General features: G+C 34.5%; 1 protein-coding gene and 1 pseudogene across 1 annotated transcript; one reads left to right on the top strand and one right to left on the bottom strand.

Moving 5' to 3' along the window:
• Positions 1-6,092: 6,092 nt before the first annotated feature.
• Positions 6,093-9,513, top strand: LOC128244231 (uncharacterized; annotated as a pseudogene).
• LOC128244230 (bifunctional 3'-5' exonuclease/ATP-dependent helicase WRN-like) lies at positions 8,851-15,696 on the bottom strand. Its single transcript, XM_052962247.1, has 5 exons — positions 15,684-15,696; positions 13,657-14,039; positions 12,895-13,042; positions 12,266-12,523; positions 8,851-9,282 (listed from the first exon to the last, which is right to left on the bottom strand). The coding sequence occupies exons 1-4, from the start codon at positions 15,694-15,696 to the stop codon at positions 12,270-12,272; spliced, it is 798 nt and encodes a 265-aa protein (XP_052818207.1). The 3' UTR covers positions 8,851-9,282; positions 12,266-12,269.
• Positions 15,697-16,517: the final 821 nt, after the last annotated feature.

Below are 16,517 nucleotides of genomic sequence, written 5' to 3'. Positions count from 1 at the left end.
AGTTAACTAAATCTTATGATCTTAAGGCATGACCAACAATGCATGGTTATCCCGATAGACCCATAGCATGTCATCAAATAATTGGTGCCAAACAAATGCTATTAATCGGGGTCCTTATATCCGCTGATAAATGGTTCTATTTTTCTTAATTACTTCTTTTATAATCCATAATGAAAACAGTTTTCTCACTAAAGATCAAAATATTCAGGAAAAATTGTTTTAACAGTAAACTGTCAATAAATTTATAAACCACAATTTGTTGGGGCCATGAGTGGTTTAACATTTTCCTGTATAAACTGAATTTTAGGTAAAAATCATAAGATTCTGTTATTTGTTATTTAATTTGTCTAGTGCTTTCAACAACTTTGACAGTGGTATATCTATATTTGGTTAGTGACATCGTATCAGCCCTGCCATTAAGTTTGCATATAATTATACAAATAACAAGTAAATATCAATTTTAAAATATGTTCATTGTGTATTTGAAAAGGTATTATCTTCTTTCTATATATCATCTAAAAGGGAAGTTGTAAAGTACGATAAAAGGAAATTCGATGTATTTTAAGATGGTAAATAAATAAAATTCATCGTATGATGTTAGCTTCTGCACATCTCAACAAATTACATCAAACGCTGAGTGAAATGTCCAACAGGACAGAAATTCGGGAATGTGTTCACTGGTCAGAAAATGTTTGGTACTGTGCAAACGCGGAAAGCCAATACGGCCAATCAAATTGTGACCTTGACACGAAAACGGGTCCTGTAGGGAAAAAAAATGCCACAGATTTCACTGTTCACAGAGCAAACATAGACAATTTCAGTAACTCCTAATATTGAGGTGGACAAGTCAAACACATTTTGCCTTATAACAAGGACTGAAAGTACTACAGAAACAGCATAAAGATATTGTAGTACTTAAGCTCCAGAAACTTGATGACTTCAAAAACATGTGCATTCTCATCCCAGCACAACTTCCTCATCCATTAAATGAAAAGAAAGAAAAAATCTGAAGTTTTAGTTTTCTAGTGTCCCTAAACAATGAGATAACAAATTATATTGTGTGAAAATAATAGATGAATGTTTTGGCCCCATCGATAGATATACAAAAGGAATACACACGCTGAAAGAGGTAGATATCAGAGTAATTTGAATGCTAAAACCTGCCGAAGGTATTCAACCCACGAAAAAGCTTTCTCATTACTCCATATACCCTAATGTTAAATTTTGACCGCTGTTGGCTTCTTAAAAAATCAAGGTTGTAACTTGCTAGTGACATATTTATTTAAACAGACATCTTCTCCTAAATAATTGACATTGTAATTTCGTGTTAGAGATTTGCCCTTGATTTCAACTTAAATTGGCAGTTATTGCAATATTTTAAAGAGCAAAAAGAATGATTCAGATAGTGAGCTCTTACATCTTTTCCCCTACCCAATTTACTCTTCTAAATGATACCAATATAAGATTGCGCTACCATACACCAAACATGTTCGTATTTGTGGGTAGAAAATCTTAAATCTGACTGATGACATAATTTTATATGCTATGATCTATATCTGATTCAAATGACTATTGCAGTATACCGCAAACTTCATCAATGGACCAAGCAAAGAAGATGTAATCTATGGTAGAATCAATCAACATAATGCATGGCTGATTTAAATGTAATTTTAATGTGCTATCATACATACTGTACGTCTTTACATCAAAGATCTTAACGTTTTGAACATTTTTAGTTTTATTTAAGTAGTTTTAAGATGACACTAATAAACAAACTAATATGATTTTGATAATTTAAAAAAACATGTTTATTGATACTTAATTCTCTACATTGTGGAATATGCTAACCTTCATAAATGTTCTCCTTTCCCGATTCTACTCACCAGTGAGGATACATCGTTTGAAATTATATCCTTGTTCACATAGCGAAAGTGTTTAGTTTCAGTCAGAGCATACCATTTTGGAAGTGAATAGTTTACGCGTGTATGGGCTTACGAAGCGAATGCGCTGCGTACATGTGTCCATACAGCAGACCCTTTTGATCATTTGCATCCTGTCATTGTGCAGCTTCCTTACTATGGGGCTAGTCAGGGACAAGCCCAATAGTCGAAAAATACGAAAGAATAGTCCTCGTTATGTGACATAAGGCAATGGCCCAAACAACATTGAAATATAGACACAAACATATGTACATTACGTACACAAATAGAAACACAAAAAACACACACAATCTTATGCACCAGTCAATTGTAACCACGGCCCCCGGAATAGCGGTGACTTCGACTTTCGGTCCAACCAACCCCTGGTAAAATCCCCGCCCTGTGGGAACAAACTGATGGTAAAATCCTCGCAAAATTCCCCCGAACCAAAAGGACAAAACCACCGCATTCAACTCGCACTGCGAGGCCACCTGAAAGGTTAAAACACGACCCATTTCCCCGGCTATTCCCCCGGACGGGGTCGTGGTTACAATTGACTGGTGCATTATGACATATATACACAACTACAGCAAACGAACCATACCCTCATCATATAATTATTTTCAGTTAAATGATGGGACTGAAACTTGAATGTACTTGGGCTTAAACAAGTTAGTATGGCCATAACCCCACACTTGTCCAATCATTAATCAATACTTATTGAATGAGAATACCTTATCCGAACAATAATAAGGCAAACAAATAACATAAACTGAAAAATTAATTCCAAGTTTAAAACAACAGGATATCAAAATCCTGTAAACGATAAGTCAAGCCAGAGCAACAATGCTAGCTAGCTCTTTTAGGTTTCAAGATATTTCGTCATTCAGTCTAAAATTAATACATCATTGCACAAAAAACACAATAAAGTCAGCCGAAAATGGTTTTAAAGATAACTTCAAGTTAAACCTAAATCATTGCTTTACATGAAGACACTAAGGGCCAGTTTTATTAACAACTTCGTACGAACTAGACCCGAAATCTACGATCACTTCGTACAAACTTGCGTACGAAGATTTCTGCTACTGTTTTATTAACGCTTACGTACATTATTTCGTACGAACACTTCGTATGAACGCTTCGTTCGTAATTACTCTTCAAAGGGAGGAAGAATCGGACGAAAATGTAAACAAACCGTAGATGTGAGTATACTAAAAAAAATATCGCAAATAGTGTGATTTGATCTGCTTCGCTTTTCGAATAATCAAAGAAGATATTTACTATTTATTTTAATAAATATAGTGGGTGGTAACCTTTTGTCGACTACGGTTGCTAGGGCAAGGTTTAACCCGTTTAAACAGCTGTTTCCTGTGTCACATTGCAATGTTTTCAGGTTATGACACATTTCGATACCATTCAACTATATTCATTCCTTATCGCTTGTTCTGTGTAAAATAATTATTATGGCGTTAACATGTTAAATAATCACATCCCAAAAGGTATACTTGTCAGTACTGTACTATTACTTTCGTTAATTCTTTGTTCTCTTCGATTGAAAAACCCGGAAGTACAAATTTAAGAAAGAGTTTAGTTAGCGCATATTATTTGAACCGTTTCCTTAAGATATTTAAGTTTACACACTCAAATATTTTTTAATATACAATTCTATATACTAACCAGTATACAAATGACATTTGTCATTATAAATAGGTAGACCTATTATCAATTACAATATAGCCTTTGTTTATTTATTATTGATATGATTTATTAAGTTTTTCATTGCAGCAATCTTTTGAAAGAAAAGCTCAGTCATCTGAGATGCAGTGTTGCAGCACTGAAAAGCAATGGGTAACCGTATGACTGTATATCTCAGCATACGAGTAAACCAAATATTGCATAAACTATGTAAACAGTAATCGGGGAGAGGGATTATTATTAGATATTTTTTTTTATTGTTATTGGACCCAGTCTTTCAAAAACACATGCAATTGCCATTCAAACATAGTATGAAATAAGAAAATACTTGCTACTGCTTCTTGCAAACAAACCGTTTTTTTACCGATATATGTAATCATAATTAATACAAAATATCACTGTCAGTGCAGGCATTTCATTTGAATTTGAGGAATGGCTTTTACAAAACAAATTTGTACTGGAGTGTTTTTTTTTTATCTCTTAAGATAACTTTTACAAGAAATATTATCACGAACTGTATTTGAAAAAAAGACAGACCATTTCTTTTTTATTTTACAAACAACTTTCACGTTTTATGGATAATAGTAAAGATTATGTATCTTCTATTTTACAGGTGCCCATCATAGAGTGTTTCTCTTTGCCTGCAATCAGGATACATCAACTGACCTTTGAACTTTGTTTTCCAACTTGGGATTCAAACACATGCCCTCTTGGGTATGAGAAAGTCGGACAAACACCTGTGGCTATATCACTACACTTCTCTCAGTCTAGCTCTATGAGTGATCATGATGTGAAATAAAACAAAATGCAGTCAGCTTTTTGTCGTATTAAATAAGTTATGAACAAATAAAATATTTCAAACATTTTATTCATTCTTTATTTTGACAAACAGTATGAATAAACATACATGTATACCAATAGACAAACAAATAATTGGCAAAGAATGGGCACAAAAATATGATAATATTAAAGTTGGAGATTTATTGTTAATATTTTAATGTGACAGAAAATGCCCCAATTTGCCAAAACATTGAATATCAAATGACAAGGCTTGGATTTACAAAATTCTGCCCAAATGAGTATAGATCTGTGAGTTGCTGTTTGGTATTTGTTTATAAAAGTCATGTTATATAAATCAAAAGTTTTAAAAAATAAAAAAACATGTTGCAAACATAAAACAGTGGTGGATCTGATGTTATGTTAAAATTATATACTTGTTTCTGGCAAGACAGAAAAAATTGGAACATAAGATAATATTTGGCAGTCAGTGCAAGAAGTCAAACTAATCAGTTGCTCATGTGTCAAAGGGCATCCCAATAGCTGGAATTCGAATGGTATTGTTCAGGATCAATTCTAAAATCAGTTTTTAACCAGTTATTTTGAAATATATTATACTAGTCAAGTTTATTTTAATGCTCCCGAATTTTCTTTGGTAAAGTATATAAAATTAATGTAGTTCACAGAAATTGACTGTCTATGCTTCCGTAAGCCCTGTCAAACTATGAAGTGAATAGGTATATCCATCAAGGCTTAGACTTTATTTGGTAATATTTTCTATATGAAAACCACATTATGGTAAATGGTCACGGTGCTATATGTTAAAGACATAAAAACACATTTGACCTCCTTTCCGTGTCTTAAACTTTGTTCAATGTTTGATCACTTCACTATTAAAAGGAAATGCTTATATTGTGGGCAAAAGGTTAGAAATGGGCAGGCCATTTTAACTTCTTTATTACACTGACATGTTTCATAAAATCTATGGGTTGATAATATATGCATCACATGTATGCATAGATGCATTTGAACAAATATCTACTTAACAATTATGCACTAGTCAATTGTAACCACAGCCCCCCGCCACGGTCCGGGGTATACCGGGGAAATGGGCCGTGTTTTTAACTCCCAGGTGGCCCCGCAGTGCCGGGTGAATCCGGTGGTTTTGTCTTCGCGCAAAATATAGCGGGGAATGGGCCTTACCTAGGGTCCCTGGGGTGCGGGGGCATTTGGCAGGGATTTTACCATCAGTTTGTTCCCGCAGGGCAAGGATTTTACCCGGAGTTGGCTGGACCTGGGGTGCCGTGGTTACAATTGACTGGTGCATTAATTTCAATAAGCGCTTGAACTGTGTTAAGGTAAATATTTTTAGTCTTTAAAAGGATCTTTAATTATGCTTTTGAAACTGTATGGTGGTCTTTCACCCTTTGTTCAGCCTATGAAAAAGCTGACACAAGTAAGGTGTGTTTTGTCTTCATGATATAAGAAGATTTAAAAAAAATCGAAGAAAAATCCATTTTATTTTTATTTATTTCTCCTTCGGGACATTTTATGCATTCTATTTTTATTTTTTTTCCTCCTCCTTACCCAACTTTTTGAAAAATCTCCCGATAATCTAATGATAAAAAACTCTGGCCCTATAAAATGCATATTTGAATGCTTCATATATAGATTCTTTTCTTCAGTGCTGATGGTCATTAACATGGTGACTGGGTCTTTTTGGAGACGAAAAAGGAACTTAAGGTATCCTATGTGCAGAACCTACACATTATCACAAACAAAATGATAGACTTAGTCATCAAGTATCATTTTTAGCTCGACTATTCGAAGAATAAGGAGAGCTATCCTTCTCACCCGAGTGTCGGCGTCGGCGTAACCACTTATGTTAGAGTTTGTGTACCACCTCAAATATTGACATAATATGGCTTTGAAACTTTGCAAGCTTGTTCAACAACATGCCCCTACCCTGTACACAGGAGGAGGTAACTCTATCGAGCATTTTGACAAAATTATGCCCCCCTTTTCAGCATCGAATTTACGTTAAAGTTTGCGTACCACCTCTAATATTTTCAAAGTCCTTTGACATCTGGCTTCGAAACTTTGCACACTTGTTCACCATCATGCCCCAACCTGTACACAGGAGGAGGTAACTCTATCAAGCATTTTGACAAAATTATGCCCCTTTTTCGACTTAGAATTTACGTTAAAGTTTGCATACCACCTCAAATATTTTCAATTCAATTTATGTAAATATCTCAGCACATCATGTATTGCAATGAAATCTAATCTAACAGTGATCCATGCATGTTTCGCCAAAACTTTTCAATCCATACACCGAAAAGCGGCGGAATAGTCGAGCGCGCTGTCTCTGTGACAGCTCTTGTATTTAATTGCAGGTGTTTCCAATGTTTTGACAGTATAGTGTTGTTTTAGATACATAATCAAGTTTACACCTACTTGGTACTTAAACCATTTTTCAACCTTTTGTTTTTTATAGAAAAATATATTATTATCACTGGTGTGAAAGAAATAGTGAACTGATATGAATGTAAAATCTTATTGATTGAAATTTTGGGAGAGCCTAACTGGACCCGTGGGTTTCCATCGGTTTGCTTTTATTCCCCACAGTACAAAAAATGAAGCTGAACACAACCAAGGATTATATTGTTTTTGTTTGTTTTAAGGAAGGTGCAAGCAATGCAGCACAGGCGATAAATAAAACTGCTTTGAAGCGCCTACGACAGCACCCAGGGCTGACACCAATTGAGAAAGCTGGCCTAATAGATGTGTATGTATACCAAAAATGAATCAAACAATTCTTTTGAATAATGATTGCTTTCCTTATAAGGGAAGTATAATTTTGAAGTTGTGATTCTGAAATCAACAAAAACTAGATAAAAATAATTCCTTAGAGCAAACAAAACTTGCCGTATTAAAAATGCCAATATGCTCATAACCAAGTTATATATATAAGGAATAATAAATATCTGCGAAAGGTACAAGTTGATATAATTATAAATACAACAGCTTAAAGTCCTTATTGAATGCTTCATTTTAAATGTTATCAACATGATTTCAGGTAGTGGAACTTCAGGTCAGATAGCTAGGGCTATACTGTCATCACCACTTGCAAATGAAGTCTGGACATTGATGCTATATGCCTAATAGATGGATGCTAGAGAGAGTTCTTCGAAAGGAAGTGTTTTGTATTGTAATCAATACAAAAGCCTTGTTGACTTTAACTGGCTTGGAATCATTAATGAGCTCATGATGAAGCAGCATTTCATGCTGATGTCTTGCTTGCTGTGTCCCTGCCGTCAGGAAAAATTGGCAATACCAAGGCAACAGAAGCACTTGTACCAGTCATAGGCACTGCTTATGGAATGCTGATGAAACAAAGATACCATGAGCTTTCTGCGGTCCAGAAAATGGTGTCTATTGTATTAGCCAATGAGCAGACCCACCAAAAGGTTGTATTTTTTAACGTGTCTGTTTTGACGTTTCAGTTCCTGTTAGTGTTCTTCGTTCTTGTTTTTTAAATATTTAGTTATAGAATGCCCAGTTAACTTTCCTTTAGCAATAACAATGTGCATAGATTTAGCTTTTGTCACATTTATCTGTTCACCACAACTTTCAAAGATTATCAAATATTTGTAAGGTTTATATTTTACATGACAAGAATGTATACCACTTATTAAGACTAGTGGTTCAACTGGGAAATTCAAATGAATGCAACAAGTAAATATAATTGTAACACTGGGTATTAACTATAGTGTTTATTGCATGATTTTTGTTTGATATGTTAAACGGAGAATACTCCATTGTTTTATGTTTCAGATTTCCTGTTCTGATGTTTATGGATTTTAGAAAAAGTTTGCTGGAAATGAACCCATATATTTCTTCACTGCTTACATCACCTGATTTAAACATTCTTAATGACAAATGTGTCTGTTTATTTCCATTTGTCATAAGAGTTTTCTGTCTGGGTGTGTAAGATATCATCATTGATGAAAAATATTGACATGTCAAGCTCGCAAAACAAGTGACATGGAGTAGGGGATGGATGTCTTGTCATCATTCTTCAACCATCAAGTAGCCCTTGGTTGGAACTTATAGACTGAACAAGGCTCACAGACCATCATTCATATGCAAGAACTTTTATAAGCAGTAAACTGTTATTAACATAAGATGTCCAATAATTTGATCAACAGATCAAAGGCAAAGTCAGGCAACCTTTAATACAAAAAAATTGACATACTTTAATGCTTTACGTTTACCAATCTGTTAAAATTACTGATTGCCTACCGCTTCAAACATTTTTTTTTCACTCTGTTTCTTTCCATAAGTAATCTCAGATTAATATTACCGGTATGTAAGAAACTTAACTATCAAATTATTACAGTAACATTTATTGACAATTTAATTCAGTATAAAATGTTTTACACATATTTAACTTCGATATCAATAGCTTTTATATAATAAAACTCAAAATCTTCTGAAAACAGCATATTAACCTCTATTGTTACAACATATTTTGTATTCAAGAATGGAAATTTTACTCTTTTCAGGTCTATATGATCGACTTCAACCCATTGGTGTTTCATTAAGTCATCAGGGCATGCTAGGGGCAATGTCAGCCATTTCAGGCAGTTTTAACGAGGAACTCATCAATGCCATCAAAGATGGCAAAAAGTTTCGCATCCTTGGTGACAATGTCAACTTTCATATGGGTGTAGATCAGGCAAGAAAGAGTATTAGAAAAGTGGGCCACATGCAGCACTGGTTTGGATCAGCAGCAATTCTGCAGAATGTATCATTTCCAGATCTTTAACATGAACAACCCCAGCATGACCTTCGGCAAATCCCCTCATCTAGCTTCCTTCTGAGTGACCTGGAATGGAATTGGATAATGTATGATTTTTCAATCATCATTGCAAGGGTTCTAGTTGAATTCTTCCCATGGTTAAAATTTGCTGAATCTGCAGTCCAACAGACCATCCAGGAAGTACCTGACGGGCTAAAAAGCAGAAATACTGTAATACCCCTTCCTATATTACATAAAAATGAACAGAAGTATGCAGAAGTGATAGATGTGCTAGACTTCTACCAAGAACTTTGTTAAGCAGTTTATGAAAGTGCTGAGAAGCCTTTACCAAAAGTTCACATTGGAGGAGACCAATTAACCCGTGAGCGACTCAAGAGCTGCAGCACCAACTGCAACAGAACGTTTTGAGACTCTGGGACCTATAACGTTTGAATTGTTCCACCTACAGATGACTGTATTAAATGTCTTTTATCAGCTGTTGTATGACACTGAAAATACAGAGACTTTTACTCTACATAGCCAAAAAAGTACGCCTGAGGCCATCCTTAAAAAATTGTATGTTTGCTGTAACGCTACCCATCATTTTTACAGTGAGTAGGTAGGTAGGGATTTTTTTTTCCCATTGTGTGCCTTAAATTACTCAGTAAATAAGTTTCTTATCATTTCAGATTGCTTGACACTTCATTTTGGACAGACCTCATCCATTAATCCATTATCATGTAGTACAGTGTGATGACTATCATCAGACATGTCTCATTCCATCATCCTCATTTGGACAGATCCCATGGACACAGACTTAGATACTTCATCAGTGTGTCTACATAGTTGTACAACAAACTCTTAGGATTACAATATAAATAGTTACAGAACATTATAATCATAAATTTGGTATTTATAATGAACATCCAAAATAAGTTTCCTGTTAGTAAAGTCTAATGCATTGCATCATTTTTGTTTATTGGCTTTGTTTGAGTAACATTTTTAGAAATCTACTCACAATGTTCCTGGGCAATCTCAGTCATCCTGAGTTGTTTACCAGTTCTATAAAGTTCCCATACTCCTATCAGTAACTGAGAACAGCAAGAGGGACCAAAATGCTGTAGAAATCATGTACAAATCATGACCCATGAATGTGTTGTAAACCTGGATTTTGGGCTGACCTATGATATGAGTCTTGTCAAAGTCATATAAGACACTTATTTTATCGTAAGTATCTGGACTGAATTGTGTAGGATTTTCCAGATTCGAGGACACCTGCACCGACGCAATTTTCTCAAAATGTTCATCTATTTCAGGGTCAATTGCGACATTTTCAGTTAAAGCGGAAAAGACATCAAACCAGGACTCGTTTGTGCTGAATTTTCTAATGGAGTTTCGAGCATGGAATATGGTTTCAGGCCCCTTTTTCTCGATAACTGTAACCGCAAAGGTTACACGCTCGCCTTCGTCGGCCATTTTGTCGATAAAAACAAAAGTCAACCGCATGACGTAATATAAATGAGCCGAAGGAAAATAATGAGCGGAAAGAAAATATAATGAGCGGAAAGATTATTTTCCGTACACTCGGAGATGCGAAAAAAAAATTTCGTCCTGGAGGGCCTAAAAAAAAAGTTGAGTCGCGGTAATTTCGTGAGTCGGTCGCGTTACAGCAAACATTCAATTTTTTAAGGATGGCCTGATGAGAAAGGATGCAGAGGGAAATGATGTAAAAAATCATTACGACAGTTGCAGAGAGTTGGCTACTTCAGTTATCAATGCATACATCATTGAAGCAGCTTGTGAACACTTTGGACTCCCTGACGCTGAATATGTGCCAGAAAACTTTCCTGACCATCAAAACATGTCAAAGGAAGAAATCAGGTTGTGGCTAGTCAGTCAAATTGATCCCATCGTCACCAGCATCTGTTCTGTCAGTAGGGGTGTCATGACAAGGAATGATATTGAAGACAACAATACAGATGATATCAACAGCTATGGAAATGTTGTGATATAGGTTGGTCTAGTTTTCATGGAACTGGCTGACATTGTGAAAAAGCCTAATCGCGAAAGATTGCTGTTGTTGATGAAATGCCTCATGCTTATTTTGAAGGACCATAACAATAAATCCAAGTATGCGCTGGAACTTCTAAGGTTTTTAAGTCGAACAGCTGGCTCTTCTTAGTCAGCAAGAAGCCAATGAAGTTGTGTATGGTCTATTTGTTAACACTGGGAATTCCATAATACCGGCTGACTTACAAATGGAACATTTAGTGAGATTGACCAAAGGTCATTTGCGTTCCATGTGTTCAAATGTAACAGACAATTCTGTGGCCAAAAGAAGCAATGCCTTCTTTGGAATGGACCAATCATGTATCATGTATCAATCGCTCTCAGAAACACAAAAGGCTTTCCTCTATAGAAGATGAAAAGAAGATTTTGAAAGATCTCAGAGTAACCAGACCATTTTTGAAAACAGCAGGACGAAAGGCAAATTCCTTAAAGAGAAGACCAAAACATCCTGAAGCCAAACTGAACATGGATGATTTCATTAAATGGATTGAAAAGAACAAACTGAAATTTTACTATGAGCTGTAGGTTGACAATGAATGTTAACACCAATTTACAGTGTATTTTGAAAAAGTATTAATGTCTTGGATTCAACATAATAGGGTATTCAAATATAGTTATTCATGATAGCCATTTCATTTGTGCATATCTTGTCAAAAGTGAATCTAAGATACTTTGTTGGAATCATAATGTAAAGTATACTAGTGAGGCAGCTGTCTGCAGACCTAAAACTTTGTATTTTTTGATAGTTAAAATTGGTTGGATTTAACCTAAACCTTGATGTGAGATGTTTACATCAGAACCACCAACTTATCTTCACCAGCATTACATTTTTCAAATGTATTCCTTTTGTAAATAACATTTAAGAAGATGTCTCAAGTTAGTCAACTTACTTCCAAAAGTTTCAGCAACGTACAAGTTTATAGAATTTGGTTAATGACTCATTTAAGGACATTATTTTTCTGTTGAATAATTAGTTATTTTCATTGAAAGAAAGAAATACCTTATTAGATTGATAGATTATCGAAGTCCCATTCCAGACCCAGCTCAGGTTGACACTTGCTGCAGCACTCGGTTGGTTTATTGATTGTCTTGAATCCAAAGTACTCATTGATTAGCTCTCTATGACATGTATCACCCTGGCAGTAGTCCTTCATTTCCTTTCGCATTTGTTGAACAGCTAAATCAGTATTATTATAATAGAGGATTGCTTGAGCAGAAGTGCCGGCCCTCCCAGATCTTCCAATCTCCTGCACATAGGCTGAAATTTTTAATAACATTATTATGTTTTATTATGTAAATTCAAGTTTTTTAATAATGTGTGATTTTTTTACAATGTTTGACTACATATACATGTTACTGTTTAAATCGGCTCTCTTCATGAGATTCATGCAATAAATAACCTGTTGGTAACACTTTTTAACACAATTTGTCCAACTTCTTCTTGTCTGCCCTCATACTGACATTCAAATTTCGTCATAACGGTGAAGGAAGTGTTATTGGAGGCACATTGCCATTCTTAAGGTATCTTAACATGGTCATGTTCATAACATTGTTTGACAAATTAAAATGAACATCAATTACAAAAACAATAAAACATTTCACTCAAGATATTTTTAACCAGAATCTTACTTTCCATAGTAGTCGGTGGGCCTGCATGTATAACACGTTTGACATGTGTTAAGTCTGCTCCTATTCCTAGTGCCACTGAAGAAATAATGAGCCTGATTGAACAATCTTCTTCTGGTTTTTGCAAACTTGAGTGAATCGATTTTTTCAGCTGAAATAGATAAAGAAGGAATTTTATGTAAGATTTTATATAAAAAATAGTCATGATGTTAACATACACTTGCTTGCCAAGTTTTGACAACAAGAGAAGGTGGGCTTGGCAGTAAACTGTGGGTCTAATTAAAAGTATTTTATTCTAATTATCAGCGTATACTTAAAATAGTATTAATTTTAGTTTTATAAACTGAATACATTTGTAGTAAGCACAATGGTGAACAAGAGTACAGTATTCTAGTGTGATTGATACGGCATATATATAAAAGACCTCACAATTGCTTAACAGTGTGACATCGAACAGACTGACATTTCCCTTCCAGTGATTGGGCAATATTTACTTTGGTTAATATTCACGAATATCTGGTGTCTGAGACTCGAGACTCAAATCTGCTTCTTAATTTCACTATAAAATTGCTCATTATAAAGCAACAATTTAAAGAAATGCTAGATATTTTGAATATAGTGTGTTTCATAGTAATTTTACTTTTTATTTAATTTAACTAGTTTATGAGTCCGAGTCTCATTACTCTCCAGACATTCAGTGACTAGACACCATGAAGAATAGCGATTGTCCTTACCTCTTTACTAATCATACAACTATCAAGACACATTTAATTTTAATATTATAGATCCCTTCTCCATAGATGAATGAAACATCACCACTCTTGCATTCTGTGGAGTTTTTTCACCTGCATAGAAGTTGTCTCCAAGAAGTTGTCGAGCCATTTCGTATCCATATCCTATCCACTGCATGGACTTGCAATAAATAACTGTGAGTGGATAACTATCCAGTTGATTGTTAAGGTCTGAGATGGCACGTTGAAAAATGAAGTCATATGGTGGGCTTGCTATATTTCCTTTAGCATTCGGACTTGGACGCTTCCTTACAATTAGCACAATGTTGTCTTTTGCCGGACTTGCACCAGCTATATGACAGTCTTTCATCAATAGGCTTGATTTTATTTGTTTTTGCCCAGATTCTGTCACCGTTGCTGATTCTCATTTTAATCATTAGTGATAATAATAGAAGGTGAAGTCATATAAGGCATTCATTTCCACTTGACAATCATCCGAAAATACACAACGTCCCAATTACGTGAACTTCACTTAAGTCAAAATATTTCTTTCCAGACAAGTGATCACCGAAACTCGAGTGTACCATTATATTCTACATATAAATAGTGTTCAAATGCCGTTGTTATATTAACATAAGTAAAATAAATGGTAACCTTATAGCGTCCACTGGGCGCCGCCATTATTGGCCTTTGCCTGACTTACTGTATGGAATATCAGTAAGCAGGGAACCAGACTAAGTGGCTGCTGGAAGGCCTGATTATTAGCACCCATAAGGTTACTTATTGTTTGCGGATAAAACTTATTTCCGAATTAAATTAATGAATTATCAAGTGAAAAAACCCAACAAAGTTCATCACAGACATCAGAGCATGTCCAGTTAATATCTGTGTCAAATTGAACATTAGTAAAAAAAGTTTTACCATTGACAGCTATAAATGTAATCTTTTCTCGCGTAAAGGTAAAAGTTAGGCGACTGGTTGGAAAACAGTGGATGGGCACATGCCAAATGGAAAAGCAGGTGTTGCACTGTCATATACCCCTGACTCGTTTTTGAAAGCTTCACAAGGTACCAGAACTCCTCGGGTCATTCTATATTTTTTTTAAAACACGTGTCCCTGCTATAAAATTTGATACTTTTGTGTAATAAAAAATCTTTTGTGTTATTTTGCACGTTTTCATACTTATACATAAGTCTAAGAAATGAATAAAACCAAAAAATACCTTAAGAAATAAACATGGATGTCTTCATGAATAAATTACCTACCGAGTTGACAGCTAAAGCAAATGTCCCCCGATGTGGATATGATATTCCAAACAAGAAGATATATACCAAGATCGAGTATTTTGTTCGAGTATTTTGTTTCTAAAAATGTTTTTAACGAACCAGAATAACATAATACTGAAAAAGAGAAGACAAAAAGATGATAAAATGCAAAAGGTTTGAAAAAAATCCATTGCGTTTGGTTGTCCCCTGTTTCTATCATTTCCGTTACAATAATTAATAAAAGGCGGGAAAATTTATAACCCATGCTTACGCAATTACTCGATGACGTCATACAAAATGCTTGTGGCGCGAAATATTTAAACGTGAGCTGCATTTTGAGATGAACTGTCATGGCCAATGCAGAACTCTCCGTTAAAGGTAAGCTTTCTTTGAGTATACTTTATTTCTTTCAGTTCCGTACGCTGTTTATATCTATAACGTTTTTGAATAATTTTAAACACCTACGAGTATGAGTTTGTTTATGTGTATCTAATAAATATTATAAGAGAAATCTTGACTGTTTTTGTTTTGTTTGCTCAGTAAAAGGGAAGTAACTAAATTATTATCACCTCCGTAATCTTCATTTCCGTAACGCAGAATATCGTTACGGAGCTGAGAACATCGTTACGGAGATGAGAACATCATTACGGGGATGTTAATTCAACAAGCCCTTACGAGTTGACAATTGATTTTGACAAAATAGAAGCTAAATATTATTTTAAACTTAAACTGATTATAAACAATCAAACGATCTGAGTATATATGATTGGTAGAAGTATTAGGATATAAAACCTACCCGCAACAAACATGTACTATGAGTGGCATCCATACATAGATAGACTATATTAGATCTTATGAATATATTAAAAGATCTAAAAAAGTACTTTTAAAATAACAACAATAATAATATAAGCTCTATAACCAATTGGCAAAAAGTTGTAATATCAATTTAAGATGACATTACAACAAAACATGAGTGGCGGCCCAGATCTTTCAAAGATTTGAATGTCAAACTCAAGAAAAAGATTACCATCTTCCAAATAATAATTATAATAATAATAATAATAACTATAAAACTATTATTTAAATCTATATTAACGAATGTAAAAAATAATGCAGACCTTATAACAACAACAATAATAATACTTGTAATAACAGCATAATAATAATAATAATAATAATAATAATAATAATAATAATAATAATAATAAATAACAACAATAATAATAATAATTATAATAATAATAACAATAATCATAATAAAAATATAATTATATTAACATTTAAAATTATTTTAATTGTAGAGAGGCGCTTAGAAATTGATCAATTAGATCACCTCCTTGGGACGTGGCAAAGAAGACTTAGTTCGTTACTTGTACCAAAGCCAAGACACGAATGCACTGTTGAATGGGCCGAATCTGTGGTTGAATTGATCGAAAGAATATCCTTTCTTAAAGATCTGATTGTCCTCAGAACAAAGCAGTATCGGCGATGGCAAGAAAAAAGGGAAAGTCAAAAATGAGTAATGCAGAGAGAGTAGCTAGGTGGAGACAGCGACAGAGAGAAGATCCGAGTAAACATGAGGCATACAAGAGAAAAGAAAGAGAAAGATATGAGCAAAAGAAGAAGA

Source organism: Mya arenaria, chromosome 8 (genome assembly GCF_026914265.1).
Source record: "Mya arenaria isolate MELC-2E11 chromosome 8, ASM2691426v1".
Taxonomy (NCBI): Eukaryota; Metazoa; Mollusca; class Bivalvia; order Myida; family Myidae; genus Mya; species Mya arenaria.
This window is presented reverse-complemented; position numbering and strand designations above follow the sequence as displayed.